This window comes from Cryptomeria japonica, chromosome 7 (genome assembly GCF_030272615.1).
Source record: "Cryptomeria japonica chromosome 7, Sugi_1.0, whole genome shotgun sequence".
Lineage (NCBI taxonomy): Eukaryota > Viridiplantae > Streptophyta > Pinopsida > Cupressales > Cupressaceae > Cryptomeria > Cryptomeria japonica.
The window spans coordinates 716,352,978-716,371,388 of NC_081411.1; the positions used below are offsets into that span (position 1 = coordinate 716,352,978).

The 18,411-nt window shown below is 37.5% G+C and overlaps 1 protein-coding gene across 4 annotated transcripts in view; it reads right to left on the bottom strand.

Moving 5' to 3' along the window:
- Nucleotides 1-18,411, bottom strand: part of LOC131040251 (NF-X1-type zinc finger protein NFXL2) — a 185,177-nt gene that overhangs the window by 80,502 nt on the left and 86,264 nt on the right. For all 4 annotated transcript variants that reach the window (XR_009104801.2, XM_057973145.2, XM_057973144.2 and 1 more), the window contains one exon: nucleotides 5,398-5,610. Coding sequence is in view for 3 of the 4 variants with exons in the window: in XM_057973145.2 (XP_057829128.1) it covers nucleotides 5,398-5,610 (213 nt within the window). In the remaining variant the exon portion in view is untranslated. The remainder of the gene's footprint in view (nucleotides 1-5,397; nucleotides 5,611-18,411) is intronic.

Consider the following 18,411-nt stretch of genomic DNA (forward strand, 5'->3'; position numbering starts at 1 on the left):
TATGAGGCATGAAAGGATTGTTTGGGTCCGTTGTCTACCAAGCCCAAGGAATGGTTGCTTCTAACTGTAATGTCCCTACTAGTTAGAGATCATTAACCTGCAAAACAGATTGTTAGAACACAACAAACATATATATATATAAGTAATCTAAATTGCAATCTAACTTTAATACTTAATTAACATAATCATAATTTTCATCTAATAAAAAAGGATACGAATGCCATACGAAAGTATGTCCTTAGGCGGCTGTGAAGCTCGCCTTCTTGGTACCCCTTGGTCCCAAGCCCTCCAGGAAAACGAAGATGAGTTCGAATCCTGTCTTGGGTGTAACCTCTTACACCCAAGCCATCCAAGGAAGACCCTTGTATATTCCTTGCCTTGGGTGATGCCTCCATCATCCAAGTCCTCAGAGGGGATCGGCCAGATCCGTCGAGTCCTGACTTGGGTGTAACCTCTTACACCCAAGCCATCCAAGGAAGACCCTTGTCTATTCCTTGCCTTGGGTGATGCCTCCATCATCCAAGTCCTCAAAGGGGATCGGCTAGATCCGTCTCTTCTTGGTTGAGTGTTAATCAACCAAGCCATACATATGCATATCAGTTTTCAGTTCATAATCTATCCTTTTGTGTTAACATGGATTCCTAATGTATTCTTTAACTTATATATATCAATGTGCTTTACCATCTTTAACATATGCATTACATTTCATTAAATACCTTTGTATTACATAATCCTTCCTAGTGTGTAAATTTGTGTATACAACAATTAACATGATATACAACAATTTACATGATTATATCCTTTACCTATGTTTAATGACCAGTGAATACTATACATTAATGAATATATATACATTCACTAGACTACAATTAATATCACATATTAATGAACATTACCCATATGTATTTCTTAACATTCATTTCTACTATCCTGATTTGTATTCGCTATTTATGTACATGAACATTCCTTAACATTTAAGCACCCTTCATTACCTATGCCTACCGTAAGTTCCCATTTAACTCTACTAAATTATTCCTATATTCATCAATATATATACTACATGTCATTGCCTATGTTAATACATCTATTTTTGTTTATACATTAATCCCTCCCTATATCCATTAATATATTTACCGAACTATCATTGCCTATTTATACCTTTATATTCATTAATATGTATGTGTTAATCTATTCCTATATTCCTTATCTACAATTTAATTATTATTACCTACCCTAATATATGTTCGCAGACCTCTTACCTGCCTGTCTGCAACGTCTCCTTTTCCTTCCCTTCCGTATCCCCCCTTGACCCCAACGGTTGATTGGGTTTAATACCTGTGGGAAAGGGTGTGACGGCCCGCAGCCTAAGCTGCGGCTACCGTCACACCACTTCTCTTCCGAAGGAAGGGGTGTGACGGTAGGCACAGCCTGGGCTGCGGCTTCCCGTCCCACCACTTCCCGCGGGGGGGGAGAGGGGGGATCCACGTGACCTTCCCTACATTCTTTGATATATTTAAATATTTCATGGCCCGTTTAATATATTAAATGTATCTACGTAATTTTCCCAATATAATACTTTATTCTGTGCAAATAATATGTTAATATTATTTAATGTTTTAATTCCCTCATTTTGCTATTTGTTTTTACATTATTTTATTTCCATAATATATCATTGCCTATTTAATATATCTATGTAATTTTCCTAATTAAAATATAAAAATTTACTCTATGTAAATAATATATTAATATTATTTAATGTTTTAATTCCATAATACATTAATATATTACAATTGTCTTATATCATTTTACTTTCCTAATATATTAATATATTACATTATTTTAATAATGGTCTTTTTTATTTATTATATCGTTATAAGGCTTACATCGGGCAGTGAGGTGGGGTTATCACAGTCCCTCCGTCTCAGTTTTGCTTGTCCTCAAGCATTTAGTGTTCTTAAATGGTGGTCCATGCTAAGCACCACACTTGAACCCCTTTATAATAATGGTCTTCCAATTACATTCGCCATTTTGTCTCTTTTAGAGACTTCACAAAATTGAGGACTACTCGCAATGTAATGTTCAATTAAATCATAAATGTTAATGTCAATTAGTCTAAATGCTATTCTTGTTTGTTGGAGAAAAGGCCTATCATTACTTTGTACATATTCTTTTTACCCATCCTTATCCTTTAAGGAATATTATTAGTTATAACTTCTAATTAAATAATAATATTTAATAAATAAATAACATTCAATTATTCCTTCATTGGTAATTATTATATAAATTCATTTAGGGTCTCTCTCTCTTTCTCTCCGTATATGTATAACGATCCAGTAGGGGACATGACACTAACCTCCTTGCTACACTCGGCAGCCCGTATTGCTTCCCTTTCAAGCTTTTATACCCTTACACACATCTCCATCTTGGTGAGATTGGCGTGGGGGGAGTACCTGGTTCCTTGACTCCATGGGTTCTTATGACCACATGTGAGCCCCTCGTCACCACTGGAATACCCCCCCATCCTTCTCACTCATGATGGAATGAATTATTTTATACTGATTGTATAATGCCTACTGTAAAAATTAATGTATTTTCAGTACAGCAGTGACTTTGATATAAACTGACAATACAGATTTTCTGGCATTCCATAATATTATTTGTGCAGTCTCTAATGTAATTTAGACATCACTAAAGACTGATAGGAAACCCTCTATAATCATGACGTATGTAATACAAGGGATATGTTGATTTACCAATCAATAATAATGGATGACTGACCTTTAACGGTGATTGCTGATTGTCTTCTATTACTGGCAATAGTCTCCACCTTCTTTTATATTCCTTCCAATTACTTCTTACTGTATTAACTCAAGAGTTATTTCTGATTTACTCTGAGTGCTGATTCCTTGATGATTCACTCTGCTTATTTTGCTCTATATTTAATGCTGAGTGCTGCCGATATTCTGCCTAGGTGTTCTTCTCCCTATTCCTGATTGCCGAACTTCCCTATAAATCTCTTCTAAAGATGGAAGAGCCATAGTTAACATCTCTTCCCTCTAGAGTGGCATCTCCCACTAGGTGACCCGTATCTTTGATTACTGTTGATTATTATTAACTTAATTGTTATTAACTTAACAAATCCTATCTTCCTCATGTCTCTTTAATAAGGACCTGTGATTGTTGGAATATAATCCCATCTTCTTTAATAATGCTTGCCTTGATAAAGGCTATGCCTGAATATTTATATCAATGCAGAATTATCCTCTTCGATTTAGTAGCCTCAGAAAATCAGGAAGTCTCATAAATGACACGATTTTCTGATTAATGGTATTTCCTAGTTTATTCATTTGTTTTCTATTTCCTGCCTGAAGACAAGTAAGGGGTTGTTAATAGGCAGGGGCATGACAAACAGGCATTTTATTTCAAAGAAAATGGTTTTGATTTCACTAAAATGGATGCCTTCTTCTATGCCTAGCCTCTCCTTTTATAACCCCCCTTTTTTAATTTTTAATTTATTTCCTGCCTTATTCTAAAAGTGACTAGAACGTAACTTCATAATATTTTATTACATTGACAACCTTTTCTAGAAACACTTGTTAATATTGGGCCGTCTTTGACAATAAAACATATGTTGTTTTTTATAAATATAACATAAAGTTACCAGGAAAACTTAAGCTTTATTATCGTATTATTTCTCGCACCTTACCTCTTCAGCCTACAAGAAATAAATAATAGGCTTAGAGACTCCCAAATAATTATGCCAAGAAAGGGGGGCATGACAAGGATGCACAACAGCTTCCTCACTCATGTAATATATGCCAATAGGTTGGGAAACCAAACCTAATGGACTAAATGCCTTTAGTTCTTGTATTGCTGCAAGAAACCTTTAAAAGACGGGGCATTGACTTTGTGGGTCCAATTAGCCCAGTCACACACAAGAATGGTACTCAATATATCATCATTCCAACCAATTATTTGACCCAATGGACCAAAGCTGTGCCCACCAAAAAAATTGCACACTTCATTTTTAGCAACATGATCACTAGGTTTGGGTGCACAATCAATTTGACAAACAACCAAGGTACTTATTTCACTATATTCAAGTTTTATTACAAGAATTCAAGATTCAATACCATAAGAGTTCCCCTTATCAAACACAATCAAATAACACAATGGAAGCTTTCAATGAGATTGGAGAACAACATGTCGAAGATTTGCCATGTAGGTAGTCATTACAAGAATGAATGCATCATATTTGTCCTCTAGTCTTATTGACAAGATATACTCTATTTCAAGTAAAGAAGTTGTCATTATTCTTGAGTTTTTTATTCCTAGTTTGCAAATTGCACAAATTGCCAGACTTAATAATGAAGACTCCTTGCGCACAAGATTGTTAGAGTTGGATCACTCGGACAAAAGGCAGGCATTGGCGCATTAGGATCAACAAGTCCAAAAACAGCATGAGAAAGCCTGGCACGAAAGGCAGATGTTATACGATTTTCAACTGGTGATATTATTTTTGATCTATGATTCACAATTAAATTGCTTTTGGTGAATTTGCAAGCTTTGTGTCATTGGTTTACTTGAAGTTGGAGATTTTGGGTTTATGCATGATTCATTAATTCAATTTACCTAAGTGTTTGTGTCCTTCTGTTTAAACATATTCCATCCCTATGTTTTACTCACATCTTTTCAGTATCTGTTATTACCTAGGAAAATTGGGTGTTCGATAGCTACTTAAATTGTTATAAACTCCCACTTTGAGCAAAGGCGCTGAATCACCTTTTGCCCTAGTCCGTGAACCACAAAGATGGGTTTTAGGGTTATCTGCTATGTATGAACTTACCCATAAAACACACGTACAACTTGTAGGTAGCAAGTACATATTGCTCATATTTAGGTTTAATTTGAGTTACAGCAACATTCCCTTCTAATCCAAAGAATGGTTAAGTTACAAAAGGTACAGAATAAAACATTAATGGGAGTTAAAAATTAAAATTATTCTGCATCAACATTTAGTCAATCAGTAAGCCAAATTCCCTATTCCTTTGCTTTGTTTATAGCTTCTACTTAGGTCAGATGTATGCCATATGTTCTTTAGATACATGGAAAATTAAAGCTCAAATCTCTCTGAGTTGAAATTGATATAATAATAAAATATACCAGTGGTAAAGACCTCTTCTTATGAGTTTAACAACTGTAAAATACATTTTTGCATGTGCATGCATGTGTTTGTGTGCACGTGTGCATGCATGTGTGTACAAACATATATATATATATTAGTTACTATGTCCATTAAAGGCAAGCGAATTAGAGCAATAATATTCTGCTTCTCCTAAAATGTAACTCAGAAAGGAAAGCCTGATCTTTCATTTCATGACCATGTTCTAACCATACCTCATTAAGCACTTGCTTGCGCTGCTGAAGCTCTGAATGAGCCATCTTCTCTTCTAATAACCTCTCACAATCCTTGTCACAGGGCAAAATTCCTAATCCAAATCCGCTCTTCACACCTCCTTTTATTGAATGATGGGATTTTAGATATGCAGCTTGGACATCCATACAAATCCATTCCCTTTTCAGCCGCTGACAGGAACAACGAACCATAACCTAGCAAAATAAGACCACAGCATATTAATTTTCCCCAAAACTAACATAATACTAGCTCTAAGATATACCATGAATATGTCCTCATTTAAAACATTTAAAAATATGCATGTGCAACAACAGATGATTATAGTTTCAGAAACTCCAACAATTACGATCAAGTAAAGCCAAGGCAAGATTACAAATGTGAAATTTCCAGCAACCATTGAATAGAATCCAATCACCAAACAACACAAAGGATTAAGGAAAGCAATATTATAACTGATGCTCACAAAGCCAAGAAGCTATCAATGATCAGAGAAAACTTGTCAGAAATGAAAGACGTACTCCAAGCAGTAATAACTGTTTGGAATTTACAAATAAACACATCACAAAGGGCATGATTATCAAAGGCAACTTTTGGAATCAATGCCTGGCAATTAGAAATCAAATATGCATCAATGAAAGACCTTGGCCAACCACAACTGCAAGACCTTTCCTAGCAAGAAAGGTAAAAAACATTTTTCAAAGGACTTCAATCAGCCAAAGAAAACAACTTCAAAACTTGATAGTGATGAACAAAATGGCCTAAGGAAGAAAAATTTATGCTTCACATGCAAAGAAACTTGGGTCCCAGGTCATAAATGTGCTATTAAAGAGAAGCCAAACCAAATAGAATATTATTCAGCTGATGAATCAGACCAACAATCTGATCCTGAAGAAAACGAGGAAGAAAAGTCTTCAAAAGAGCCAAAAAAGGAGGAGAGTGCAGGTACACTTGCCCAACTCTATAGCTTTTAGAAGAATATATCTTTTTGAGTTTGATGAGTATTAGCTGGGCAGCGAATGGTGGCATTGATAGAAACAGGGGTTACTCATAATTTCATAGATGAGGTACTTGTAGCATGCAGAGGGCTCAAGACAAATGATGTCGATGCTTTCAAGGTGATGGTTGCAGATGGGTTTACTATTACTTGCACTATGATGATTTCAAAAATGAGCCTCCAGTTAGGGAACCATGAAGTCAAGGATGACTTCTATGTTGTTAGCATAGGGGACACAAATGCAATATTGAGTATTTAGTGACTATGTTCCCTTGGAGAGATTACTCTCAGTTTTGAGACCATGGAGCTGAAATTCAAATCAATGAGTAAGAATCTGCTGTTAAGGGGGATGTCAAATGGAGGACCATGAGTTGTTTCTTTTAAACGCATGGAGAGGCTTCTTAGACATGATCAGTTAGATTGAGCAGCAGAGTACATAATTATGCCTATAGTTGCAAAAGAGGAGAAGAGATCATACCACCTTAAGATTCAAACTTTTATATCCAAGCGAAGCAAGGTCTTTAGTAGCATTCTTCCAAGTAGGCCTCCTGATAGAGGCATTGAGTATGTTATTGAGTTACAGGGAGTAAAACATGTTATTACTACACCATATAGACATCCTAAAAGACACAAGGATGAGATTGAGAAAGCTATTAAGGAAATTTTGGAGATGGGGCACATTAGACAGAGTAAGAGTCCATTTGCCACTTAAGTTGTTTTGGTAAAGAAGGATGGAACCATGCGCATGTGCATAGATTACAAGGTCTTGAACAAGAAAATGATTAATAATAGGTACCCAATCCCATGGATAGATGAGCTCATTGATGAGCTACATGGAGCAATCTATATTTTGCACAATAGATTTCAGAACTGGATATCATTAGCTTCGGATTAGAGAGGACATAGAGAAAACAGCCTTCACATGTCACTTTGGCCACTTTGAGTTTGTTGTCATGCCTTTCGATCGACCAATGCACCTGCTACATTTCAATCTTATATGAACAAGATCTTTAAAAAGCAATTACACAAGTTTATGTTGATTTTCTTTGATGACATACTAATTTTCAGCAAGTCATGGGAAGAACATTTGAGGCATTTGGATGAGGTTATAGGCGTACTTGAGGGTGAATTACTATTTTCTAAGGAGTCAAAATGTGAGTTTGGTATAATAGAGTTATTGTATCTTTGGCACATAATCAGCTCTAAGGAAGATAGCATAGACCCTAAAAAAAAGTAAAGCAATACTTGATTGGACTCCACCACTAATCTTACACAATTGAAGGGTTTTTTCAGAGGAGTCCTTCTGATTTCAATTTGTATGTCAAAACTACTAGTGGTGATATTATTTTGTTTGTCATCTATGTTGATGATCTAATTATCACTGGTAGTTCAGCACTTTTGATCGAGAAGATCAAGCAAAGTTTAAGACAAACTTGGGACTTTTGCATTATTGCTTAGGTGTTGAGGTTTGGCAGATTGATGGGAGTATCTTTATCTCTTAATCGAAACATGCCAAGAGTCTCCTCGATAAGTTACGGATGCAGGATTGCAAACCTACCTCTAAACCTATGGAAAAGGGGCTGAAGTTGTTAGCCAATTCAGATTCCCCTGTGGTAGATGAATCCTCATTCGGGCAACTAGCGGGTAGTCTCATCTATCTCACCGCCACTAGACCCAATCTCAGTTATGCAGTGAGGTACATCTATGGCACAATCAAGTATTGCTTCAATTTTAGTGGCAAATTCAGGCACAAATCCCGAGATAGAAAAGTCTATTGGCATGAATCCCAATGCAGAAAAAACTAGGTCATCAAACCCTAGATTAGGGAATCAGAGGGATGAACTAAAATCCTCATAGAAAGCTGCAGACCCTAAACAAAACTTGAGATTTTTGACACACTAGGGCGGAACAACAATTCACAAAGGCCACGAACCATAGAAACCCTAGCCGAATCTTGGTGCAGAGGCAAGAAGAAAATCATGACCGGAAACGGCCAAGCTGCATGCAAAGAAAAAACAGAGGTTGAGTGGCTTGAAAACACAAAGAAATGCAGCTAAAAACAAGTGCGCAGGCGACGCGATTTTTGCAAGCAACGGTCGAACTGAGAGAAGAGAGGTCACACACATTACACTAGTTGTGCGGGGCTTGTGTAAAAACAGCACACAAAAGTAGTGATACACACTTAGACAAATCGCAGGCTAAACAAAAAACGACGCCTTCAAACACAATCACGGGATTTGCAAACAACAAAACCACAAACTTAGAACGCATACAAAAGAAAACGCGGCTTTATAAAACACTACGAGCTTGGAGACACGAAAGAAAACCGTGCAAAAATGAAGATGCGAAAACACTCGTCACAAGTGCAGACTCATGTCGCAAACTTAAACCCTCATGATTTCAACCTTAGCAAGCCTTCAGTCTCACTCAATATACAAATTGAGAATTACAAACGCAAAAGAACTTCTCGAAAAAAAAAATTTAAATCTCCGCTAAAGTTTTCTTTCAAAAAATTTAGAATTATAAAGTTTTCAAAAAAAAAATTAAAATTTTAGAATTATAAAGTTTTCAAAAAAAAAAAATTAGTTTGCTCTGATATCATGAAATGATGGTAATTGCATGATTTTATTAAAAGAATGCAAATGTACATACAGGCAATTATACAAACCAAGTTTCTTAAAGAAACATTCAATAACAAGAAACAGAATTAGAAATAATCTAATCTAAGATTACTCCTAAAATACATTATTGACCATTAAACTATAAGATATGCAAATATTAATCTAATAAGCCATGCATACAATTTTATGTCAATTATCCAAATCCGAGTTGATGAAGGTTATGCATTAAATCAATTAAGGGCAAGTGGGATAAGTTAAAGAACATTTATGAAGGAGAAGTGAAAAAGGTGAAGCTTCAAACCCATCAAAAACAATTCGAAATCTTAAAGATGAAAGGAGAAGAGAACATAGCCTCTTATTTGTTTCATGATGATGAGATTGTGAATACAATAAGAGGAATTGGTGAAGAAATTGATGAAGTCGTAAGTGTTTTAAAGGTACTAAGGTTTTTGCTCTTAAAATTTGATTCCAAAGTTTTGGTAATTGCAGAAATGAACGATCCAGATACATTGACAAAGGACAAGTTGCATGGGATCCTTATTGCCTATGAAATGAGGATCGAAGACAAGCCATCGAAAAGAGAGGCAGACTTTAAAGCATCAAAGAAGGGAAAGAACAAGGTATGTGAACCAAGTGAGAGTTCACACAATGAAACGGATGAAGAAGAAGCTCATTTCAAGAGAAAGCTTTACTTGAGGTAAAATAGGACATTTTGCTTCTAAATGTCAACAGGATAAGAATGAAAGTAGCAAGGATAAAGAGGACCACTATGTAATGTCCCTTTTCTGCCCATAGTTAGTTTGACTTGCCATTATCCCATTCCCAGGTTCCCGTAGGTTAAGTGGAATTAGTTAGGGACTTAGAGTCCTATGGAGAGCTCTAGCAAGTAATTTTAGTGTGTTTCAGCAGAGCTTCTATTTTTAGCATAGGCTATTTATGGTAAGTGCTATTTTTGACAACAGGACTCAACTTTAGAGTGCAGTGTCTTTGATTACAAGACATGACAATTTTCCTAAGGTTTGCGGTGTCTTCAATTACAAGACCTATCGATTTTCCCAAGGTTTAAACAATAATAATTTAAGGTTTAAATAATAATATTTTATTAGTTAACTTACATGATTAAATAAAGTGACTTTATAACTTAAGTGAAATGAACTGTTCATAAAGTGACCCCTTGGGCCATGCCTAGGAAAGGGGAACAACTTAAAGTTGTTTTAAATTTATCTGAAGGGCCCCAAAGGTGGACGCCAATACTAAGGAGGAAAAAAAAATTAATATTACTTTTAAGTGGCCCCTAAGTGGACGTCAAGCTTGAAGAATAAAGTAAAAAATAAAAGTTTTAAAATGCAAAAGGGGGACATTAAGCTTGTGGCAGGAAAATAAGAAATATTTAAAGGGTAAAAAATTATTATGATTTTTTGTGGAGTTAGCCTAATTTGTGTGTTGCCCTAACTTTTCATTTGAACTCTACAAAATAGAGTTTTGGCTCTCATTCTTCTTGTCTTGAATATTGTGAAGATACAAAAATGCTAATCCCTCATCAATTAACATGTTTTTGATGGTGAAAGATCCACCCGAGCTGGTTGCATTCTACAGTTCGATTTTTTAGTGATTTTGGATTGCAGTTGGTGAACTTGGTTTGATGATCATGATGGTTTTCAAGGTGTTTTGTGTGAGTTCTCTTGTTTTGGTGCGTTTGACCCTTTTTGAGAGTGTTATTCGAGTTTGGTGGTTATTGAAAGCTTTTTCAGTGTGCTCGTCTTTTTTTTCAAAGATGTAGGAAACCATATTCATACTCATATCTCTCTGGATAGATTTAATATCATTCTGGCTATTGTTCCATTGGATTTCTTGCAGCTCGGCACACGATTTCCATATGTCAAATGTTAAGTTTGGTGGAGGACTCAATTTACAAGAGAAATCATCCTTCTAGGGAAGAGTGCCCAATTCTCCTGGCGCATTGGTATTTTCAGAAGTTAAATTACTTTCTTGAAGGCCATGGGACTCCTTGAAAGGATTGAGTTTGATTTCAGAAGTTCTCAGTTGTGTTAGGGGTTGAAGAAACATCAAAATGGTGTCATTCTATGAGATATTAAAAAGATAAAGAAGCTAAGAGTGAGCTGATAAGGCTACCAGTGATCTTTCCAGGTCTGCTCATGTTAATTGTATTTCATTTTCTGATTTAATGTAATGCACATGTTGAAGTTTATAAGAAATGAGTTTGGTTGCTGTACTTTGCTCCTGCAAATCTCTATGTGATGTATCATGCAAAGTTAATCAAATGAATTGATGAAATCTGAAAATAGTTCCAATCAGCAAACTATTACTATTCAGTATTCATTACATTGGCATTCAAACATGCAAAAAACATTTCAAAAAAAATCCAAGGGGTGAACATTTCAGTGGTCTCAGAGCATAGCTTTCCTACCAGCCCGTGTTTAGACAACTGCATTCAGCTACATACATTCTATGAGTGAAAGAGAAAAAAGATATTTTAACAGGGAACAAAGGAAAACCCATTAGCAGCTCCCACAGGTCCCAGAATTGGAGACAGTTTCAGATATTCTTGGCATACATCAGGACCCTCCAAAAGATAGTGAGAGCACTACAAGAGACATGGCGGATAGAGATAAGGGTAAGGCTAAATCCATTAGCCCCAACTCCAGGACTGAGAGGAAGTTTGACACATGGACATGATGTCACAGCTCTTGGGTAAGTTTGGACAGAGCATTCCAAATATGACACAAAATAACACACAAGGCAATCAAAACAATACACAAGGTAACCAAAAATATAGTGGGGAAAATAGTTCCACAAATCAGAAAAAGTTAACAATGAGAAGCAGCCTATAGCAGCAGGATAAAGCACAATACCAAGGCCTCTTCAACCCACTAGTATACAGAAAGAATCACTGCAGGTTGCTCATGAGAATCCCCTATCATTGGTGGATGAGTTGAAGAATACTTATGCAGGACATGACACAATTCCAGATGCTCTCAAAACTCATTTGTCTTTCAATGAGTTCATGGATCAGAAGAGGAAGAAGGGTGGAGGAAGAGCTGATTATAGAGGACCAGCAGTTCAGAGGGAACCTATAGTAGCCATTAGGAGAGGTTATGCTCAGTCATTTTGATGGGAGTGACAAGTGCACAACTAGGGGATAGGTGAAAAAGTTCAACAATTACCTAGCTCTTAGACCTATGGCTGAGGATGAGGCAATTAAGTTTGCCACTCTACACTTGGATGGAGTTGCACATAAATGGTGATACCATGACCTTGTCACCCTGGGTCACAGATCCATCACTACATATGATGAGTTTACTAATAAACTCATTGAGAGATTTGATAACAAAAGATACTGAGATGCACTTTAGGGAGTTGGCACACTTGAAACAACATGATACATTGAAGGCTTATATAGCAAATTTTCAGAGGCTATCAATTATGGTTTTGAATATTACAAAGAGTAGGTTGATAGTCTTTTTCAGTGAAGGACTAATGGAGCCCATCAAGGATGGATTGAAGTCTTTGATCCACCTAGTTTAAAGGAGGCTATGAGGAAGGCTACAAGCATGGAGCTTGCTTCCCTATAAAGCAAGTTCTCATCAAAAACCCTCCAGAATGAAAAGGGTAAAAATGTGATAACTATTAGAATATTTAATTATATTTTAGTCACCTATATTTAGTTCCTTGTTTAATGGCCATTTAACTTTTTAGTTAATTAGTTTTTAAGCTTTATTTAGCATTTAGCTTTTTCTTTTTTGTTAATTAGCTTTTAAGCTTTATTTAGCGTTTAGCTTTTTGGTAGTTCACTTTAAACGACTTGTTCTTAATTTAGAACGTCGTCTTGTAATCTCTATATATACGTTTGTACATTGCTGAATAGATTATCCGATTATTGAATCATTCATTCAATTTATTTTTCATGGTATCAGAGCGGGTCGATGGGATTCTTTAAAGTTTGGCGAATTTTTTAATAAAAATTCATGGCCTTCTTACTGGAATATTTTCTAGATTTTTTTAATTGTTTTTTATTAAAAAAAACGATTTTGCTTTTTAGGCTTTTTGAGGGTTTCAAGGGTTTCTACTTTGTGGGCGAATTTCTTTGTGTTGGGCAGCAAGTTCATGTTTTTTTTAGGGTTCTGGAGATTTTCGGGCCTGCAACTTGGAGGTTTTTTTTTTTGCAGATTGAAAATTTTCCTAGGGTTTCTGCAATTTTCGACTAGGGTTTTGACCCTTCAGTTCAAGTCGAAATTTTATTCTGATTGCAGATTCTTGGTGGGTTTTCCGAGACCTCAACTGGGTCATTGTCAGATTTTTTGGGTGCATCGTTTTCTGTGCCTCGATTTTTGAGCTGTCAGATCTACATTTGATTTCAGATTCTTGGTGGGTTTTTCGATAGCTTTTCTGAGTTGGTTTCAGATTTTTTTGGGTGCCTCGTTTTCCGCACCTCAAATTTTGTGCCAGCAAATTTGCCTTGGAATTTAAAAACAGTTCACAATTTCTGCTATTTCTGTGGATGTTGGGATTTTTGCTGTTTTTTTTGGGCACCATTTATGTTGTTTTAAGTTTGCAGAAATTTTTTAATTTTTGGGTTCAAAATTCATGTCTTGGAATTCGTGCCAAAATTCTCCTCCAAGGTTTCAAATTTTTTGTGCAGCTGCTTCTATTCTGCTTTTTGAATCAAATTGACCTCGTTCAACTTCCATTTTCGTGATGGCATCTTTGACAACATCATGTTGGAGCACAGTCAAAAATTCAACAGCAGCCACAACACCTGGAAACAGTGCATGTTCACGATGTCTTGATCAGATTGATTTAGGCCAGACTTCGTCCTACAGGTCCCAAGGGTTTCACATTTTTTTTCCTCAAAAATTGTTCGCAGGGTTTAGAATTTTTTCCTTAAAAATTATTATCTGTCATCTGCAAAGCTTGCGTGGGTTTTCTGATTTTTCTCCACAAAAAAATCATGGGAGGGTTTTGCTTGATTTTTCTGCAAAAATAAGGGAGTGTTGTTTTACCACGTGATGTCTGTTATTTTGCCGCGTGAGGTTTGTTATTTTACCACGTGATGTTGTCTGGTGTTTTCCTGCATGATGTCTGATGTTTTACCGCGTGATGTTTGGTGTCTTACTACGTGGTGTTTTGGGTCTTGCCATGCGAAGTTTCAGGGTTTTGTTCGATTTTTTCCACAAAAATCGTTTTAAGGGTTTTTACCATTTTTTTCCACAAAAATGATGATTTGTATCTTCAGTTTGGGAGGGTTTGCCAATTTTTCCTCAAAATCATGGTTTCAGGTTTCAGTTTGGTTACCCAACGTCAGGTTGGATGGATTCTAGTATTCTTGGTCATTAACACTTTTCAGATCCAGGGAGTGTCTCCACCGCAGCAGAGTGTTCTTTTCGTTTGTGATCAAAAGAACTGCAGTGTCTTCTGTAGGGTAGTTAGTAGATAGAATGACCATTAAGGGAGGGTATTAGAATATTTAATTATATTTTAGTCACCTATATTTAGTTCCTTGTTTAATGGTCATTTAGCTTTTTAGTTAATTAGCTTTTAAGCTTTATTTAGCGTTTAGCTTTTTGGTAGTTGACTTTAAACGACTTGTTCTTAATTTAGAACGTCGTCTTGTAATCTCTATATATACGCTTGTATATTGTTGAATAGATTATCCGATTATTGAATCATTCATTCAATTTATTTTTTAATAACAAGGAAAACATTCAGCCCAAATCGACCTCCTCAAAAAGGGTGGAAGATGAACTCAAAAATATTTGTTTCAGACACAAGGAACCATGGGCCCCAGATCATAAGTATGTAAAAAAGAAATAAAACTGTCAACTGAAGGCATATTCAGCTGATCAATCAGAATCAGAAACTTCAGATCAGCAAACTAAAACAGACGATAGTGAGGGAAAAAAAACAGGAGCGTTTGGAGAAGAGAACGGAAAAGACGGTGCACTTGCTAGAATCTCTAGTCTTAAATAGAATGATTCGTTCAAAGTTAGAGGCACATTGAAAGGGCAGCCCATTGTTGCTCTTATTGATACCAGTGCCACACATAATTTCATCAATGAGAACATACTAGCACAAAGAGGGCTAAAAATTTTGAGGTTAGGTGTCTTAAGAGTCATGGCAACAAATAGACATGCTATGTCTTGCACAAGGATAATTTCTCAATTGAGGTTCCTTTTGAATCACTACGAAGTCAACAATGACTTTTACGTGGTGAACATCGAAAGCATAGAGGTTGTTCTTGGTATGCATTAGCTTCGATCTCTTGGTAAGATCACCTTGAATCTCATAGTTGTTGAACTGAATTTCAAAGTGTTCATAATATGGTGATGCTGAGAGGAATGACATAGGAGGGAACTGTTGTGCGTTGCACACGCCCCCTGTCGCCGACAGGGTCCCCCTTTCCAGTTTTGAGTTTTTTGATCGTCATCCCGAGAATCGAAGCAGAGTTTCTCGTGTCTCCTCGAGCGAGTTCGTGATCAGTTCGTAAGCTGATCAACGTTGGAATAATGAACCAATGAGTCCTCTTGACTGATCTGGCTTTCGGGCGTAAATACCGAAAGTTTGTTCCAAAATTTCAAAGCTTAATGTAATGCAAACATTTCGGACCCCAGGTCCGAACTTGGCGAAAGTCAAGTTGAGGTAAAAGGGAAACGTTATGCGCTCCCCCTTTTGGATTTAAGCGTCCGAAGGTGAAAATTCAAAATTTTGAAAGCATAAGGTGGCAATCGCATTCCGGACCCTAGGTCCGAAATTTCCAAAGGGTTAAAATTTTCGAAAAACATAACACTACCCATCCATTTCGGACCTTAGGTCTAAACTTCAGTGAAAGTTGAGTTTTAACGCAGGCGAATGCCCACTTCGGACCCCCGCGTCCGAATGTCAACCAAGGTGAAAGTTGAGTTTTAACGCAGGCGCATGCCTACTTCGGACCCCAAGCTCCGAATGAAAAGGAGAAAAAGCGTAAGGCTTTAAAAGCAACCATATCAAACACGCACTTCGGACCCTAGGCTCCGAAAAGGAGAAAAAGCGTAAGGCTTTAAAAGCAACCATTATAACACGCACTTCGGACCCTAAGCTCCGAAAAAGGCAAAGTAAGGTTTTAAAGCATATCGAAACACGCACTTCGGACCCTAAGCTCCGAAAAAGGCAAAGTAAGGTTTTAAAACATATCAAACGGCACCCTTCGGACCCCAAGCTCCGAATGAAAAGGGCGAAATAAGGTTTTAAAAGCAACATCGAAATGCATACTTCGGACCCCCGCGTCCGAATGACAAGGGCGTGTTAAGGTTTTAAAACATATCAAAACGCACTTCGGACCCTAAGCTCCAAAAAAGACCAAGTGTTAGGTTTTAAAAGCGACATTAAGATGCGTACTTCGGACCCTAAGCTCCGAACGACACGCAGTGTTGAGTTTTAACGCAGTGCGAAGATTTAACGCAGTGCAAAGATTTAACGCAATGCAAACAAAACGCATTTCGGACCCCTGCGTTCGAACTTCAACAAGGTCGGGCAAACAACGTTTTCAGACCCTAAGCGTCCGAAATTCCAAGGTGAAAGTTTAAAAACGAAGTCCAAAAAGCAAGCAAAACATTAACGCAGAAGGCACAGTGTGTAACGCGGAGGTCAGGACGAGCAAACCCGCGAAGGTTAGATTCGAAAACCTCCAATTCAAAATTCGAAAGGAACTCTTAAATCCGAAAACAAGGAGGTAAGACACTGCATCGTCCTCCCATCAACCATTTAAAATTCAGGTTGCTAGGCACAGAACCATGTGAAATTGATAAATCCTCTTTCATCTTCCAAACTGCGAAAATTTAAACAGGAAGGATAACCGTTGGGATTCAAATTTTGCAGGGTCATCCGCTCGCCCCACCGCAACAAGGTCGGGCAATCACCCATCATTCGCTCCGATCAGGTAAGTACGCCTTATCGCGTACGGTCATTTAAAATGTGTGAATCAAATAAGCAAATACGCAAAATTTGAAATGCTTAGAGTCTGCATCTTCGTTATTCGAACATCCAAAATTTAGGACTCATTCCCAAGGTTTGGCCGGAAACTACGTCTCTTTTCAAAATTCTCATGTTTTGCCTTTGTTAAAATTAATCCAAAAAATTCGAGAGTAAGAATGCTTAGTCATAAATCTTCAGGAATATGATGCTGTTGAAGTTAATCAGATTGTTAGCCCAGAATGATATTTAAACTAATCTCGGTCTGTTGAAACACTTCTGTTGTTATCTAACCCGCATCGTCATTCTCGTATCACCTTGTAATCCATGTCTGGCTGTGCAGGATAAATGCCTAAATCAGCGGCAGAATCATCAAAAACACCCGCTGCAGCAGAAACCTCACGAGCATCCAAATCAGACGTCCCACGGAAAGTTGAAAGAATGAAGTATCAGTACCAGAGAGGAGGGTTAAGAGAGTCAAAGGTCCAGAGCATCTGGGACAACATTGGTGACACCGACCTTGGCCATATTGATATTCAGGATTTCAGGGATCGGGTCTTCTCACCCAATGCATATGGCAGGCCTAGGCAAATGCTAGAAAGTGGCATCGCCCAAGCGGCAGGTTTTCCTCCAGCAATCCAGAACTATGAGTTAGTAGTGGAAGCTGCTCGGCATTACGAGCCAAAGTCCAGATTAGTGCTTCTGGAAGATATCACTATTGCCGACTTCTCCCCTGAGGCTATCGGTGATGCATTTGATATCCCCTTTCCAAATAATCCCATAGCTACAACAATGGACGAGGCACAGGGGGCATATGATATGAACCCAGCCCGATGCAGGGCATTGATTAACGAAGAATGGTTCAAAGAGAAAAGGCCTTCAAGCACCAGGATTGTGAAAAAGACCCCCAGAAGTGACTTTCATAATGAACATGGCGATATGGTCACCTTACTTAGTCGAGTCATGGGACTCCCTAAGTCCAACTACTTTGAAGAATGGATGTTCTATTTTACAGAACAGGTCTTTGCCGGAAAGTCTAAGTTTGACTAGGCCCAGATCATAAGTGATAACATCCACGCTCAGCTGATTGAGCTTGAGACAAAGAAGTATTTCACCATGACCTCCTATTTGGTCTATATATTCGCAAAGAACCAGCCACTGCCAGGATTAATAATGAAAGGAGAGATCGGGAATGGACCTAGTCAGGTAAAAGTTTATGATTGCTACCCGCAGCTGCACTACCAGGATATAGCTCAAAGGGAAAAGAGCAGCCCGGCTTACGCGGTTGGACAATACGAACGCGTCAACGACGCCTTCACAATGCGCCTAGTCAGGCTAATGCAGGGAGGGTTACACATAAGGCTCTCAGAGCAAGCTACCATTTTAGTGCAGAGGTATGGGGCCTGGTTTATTCA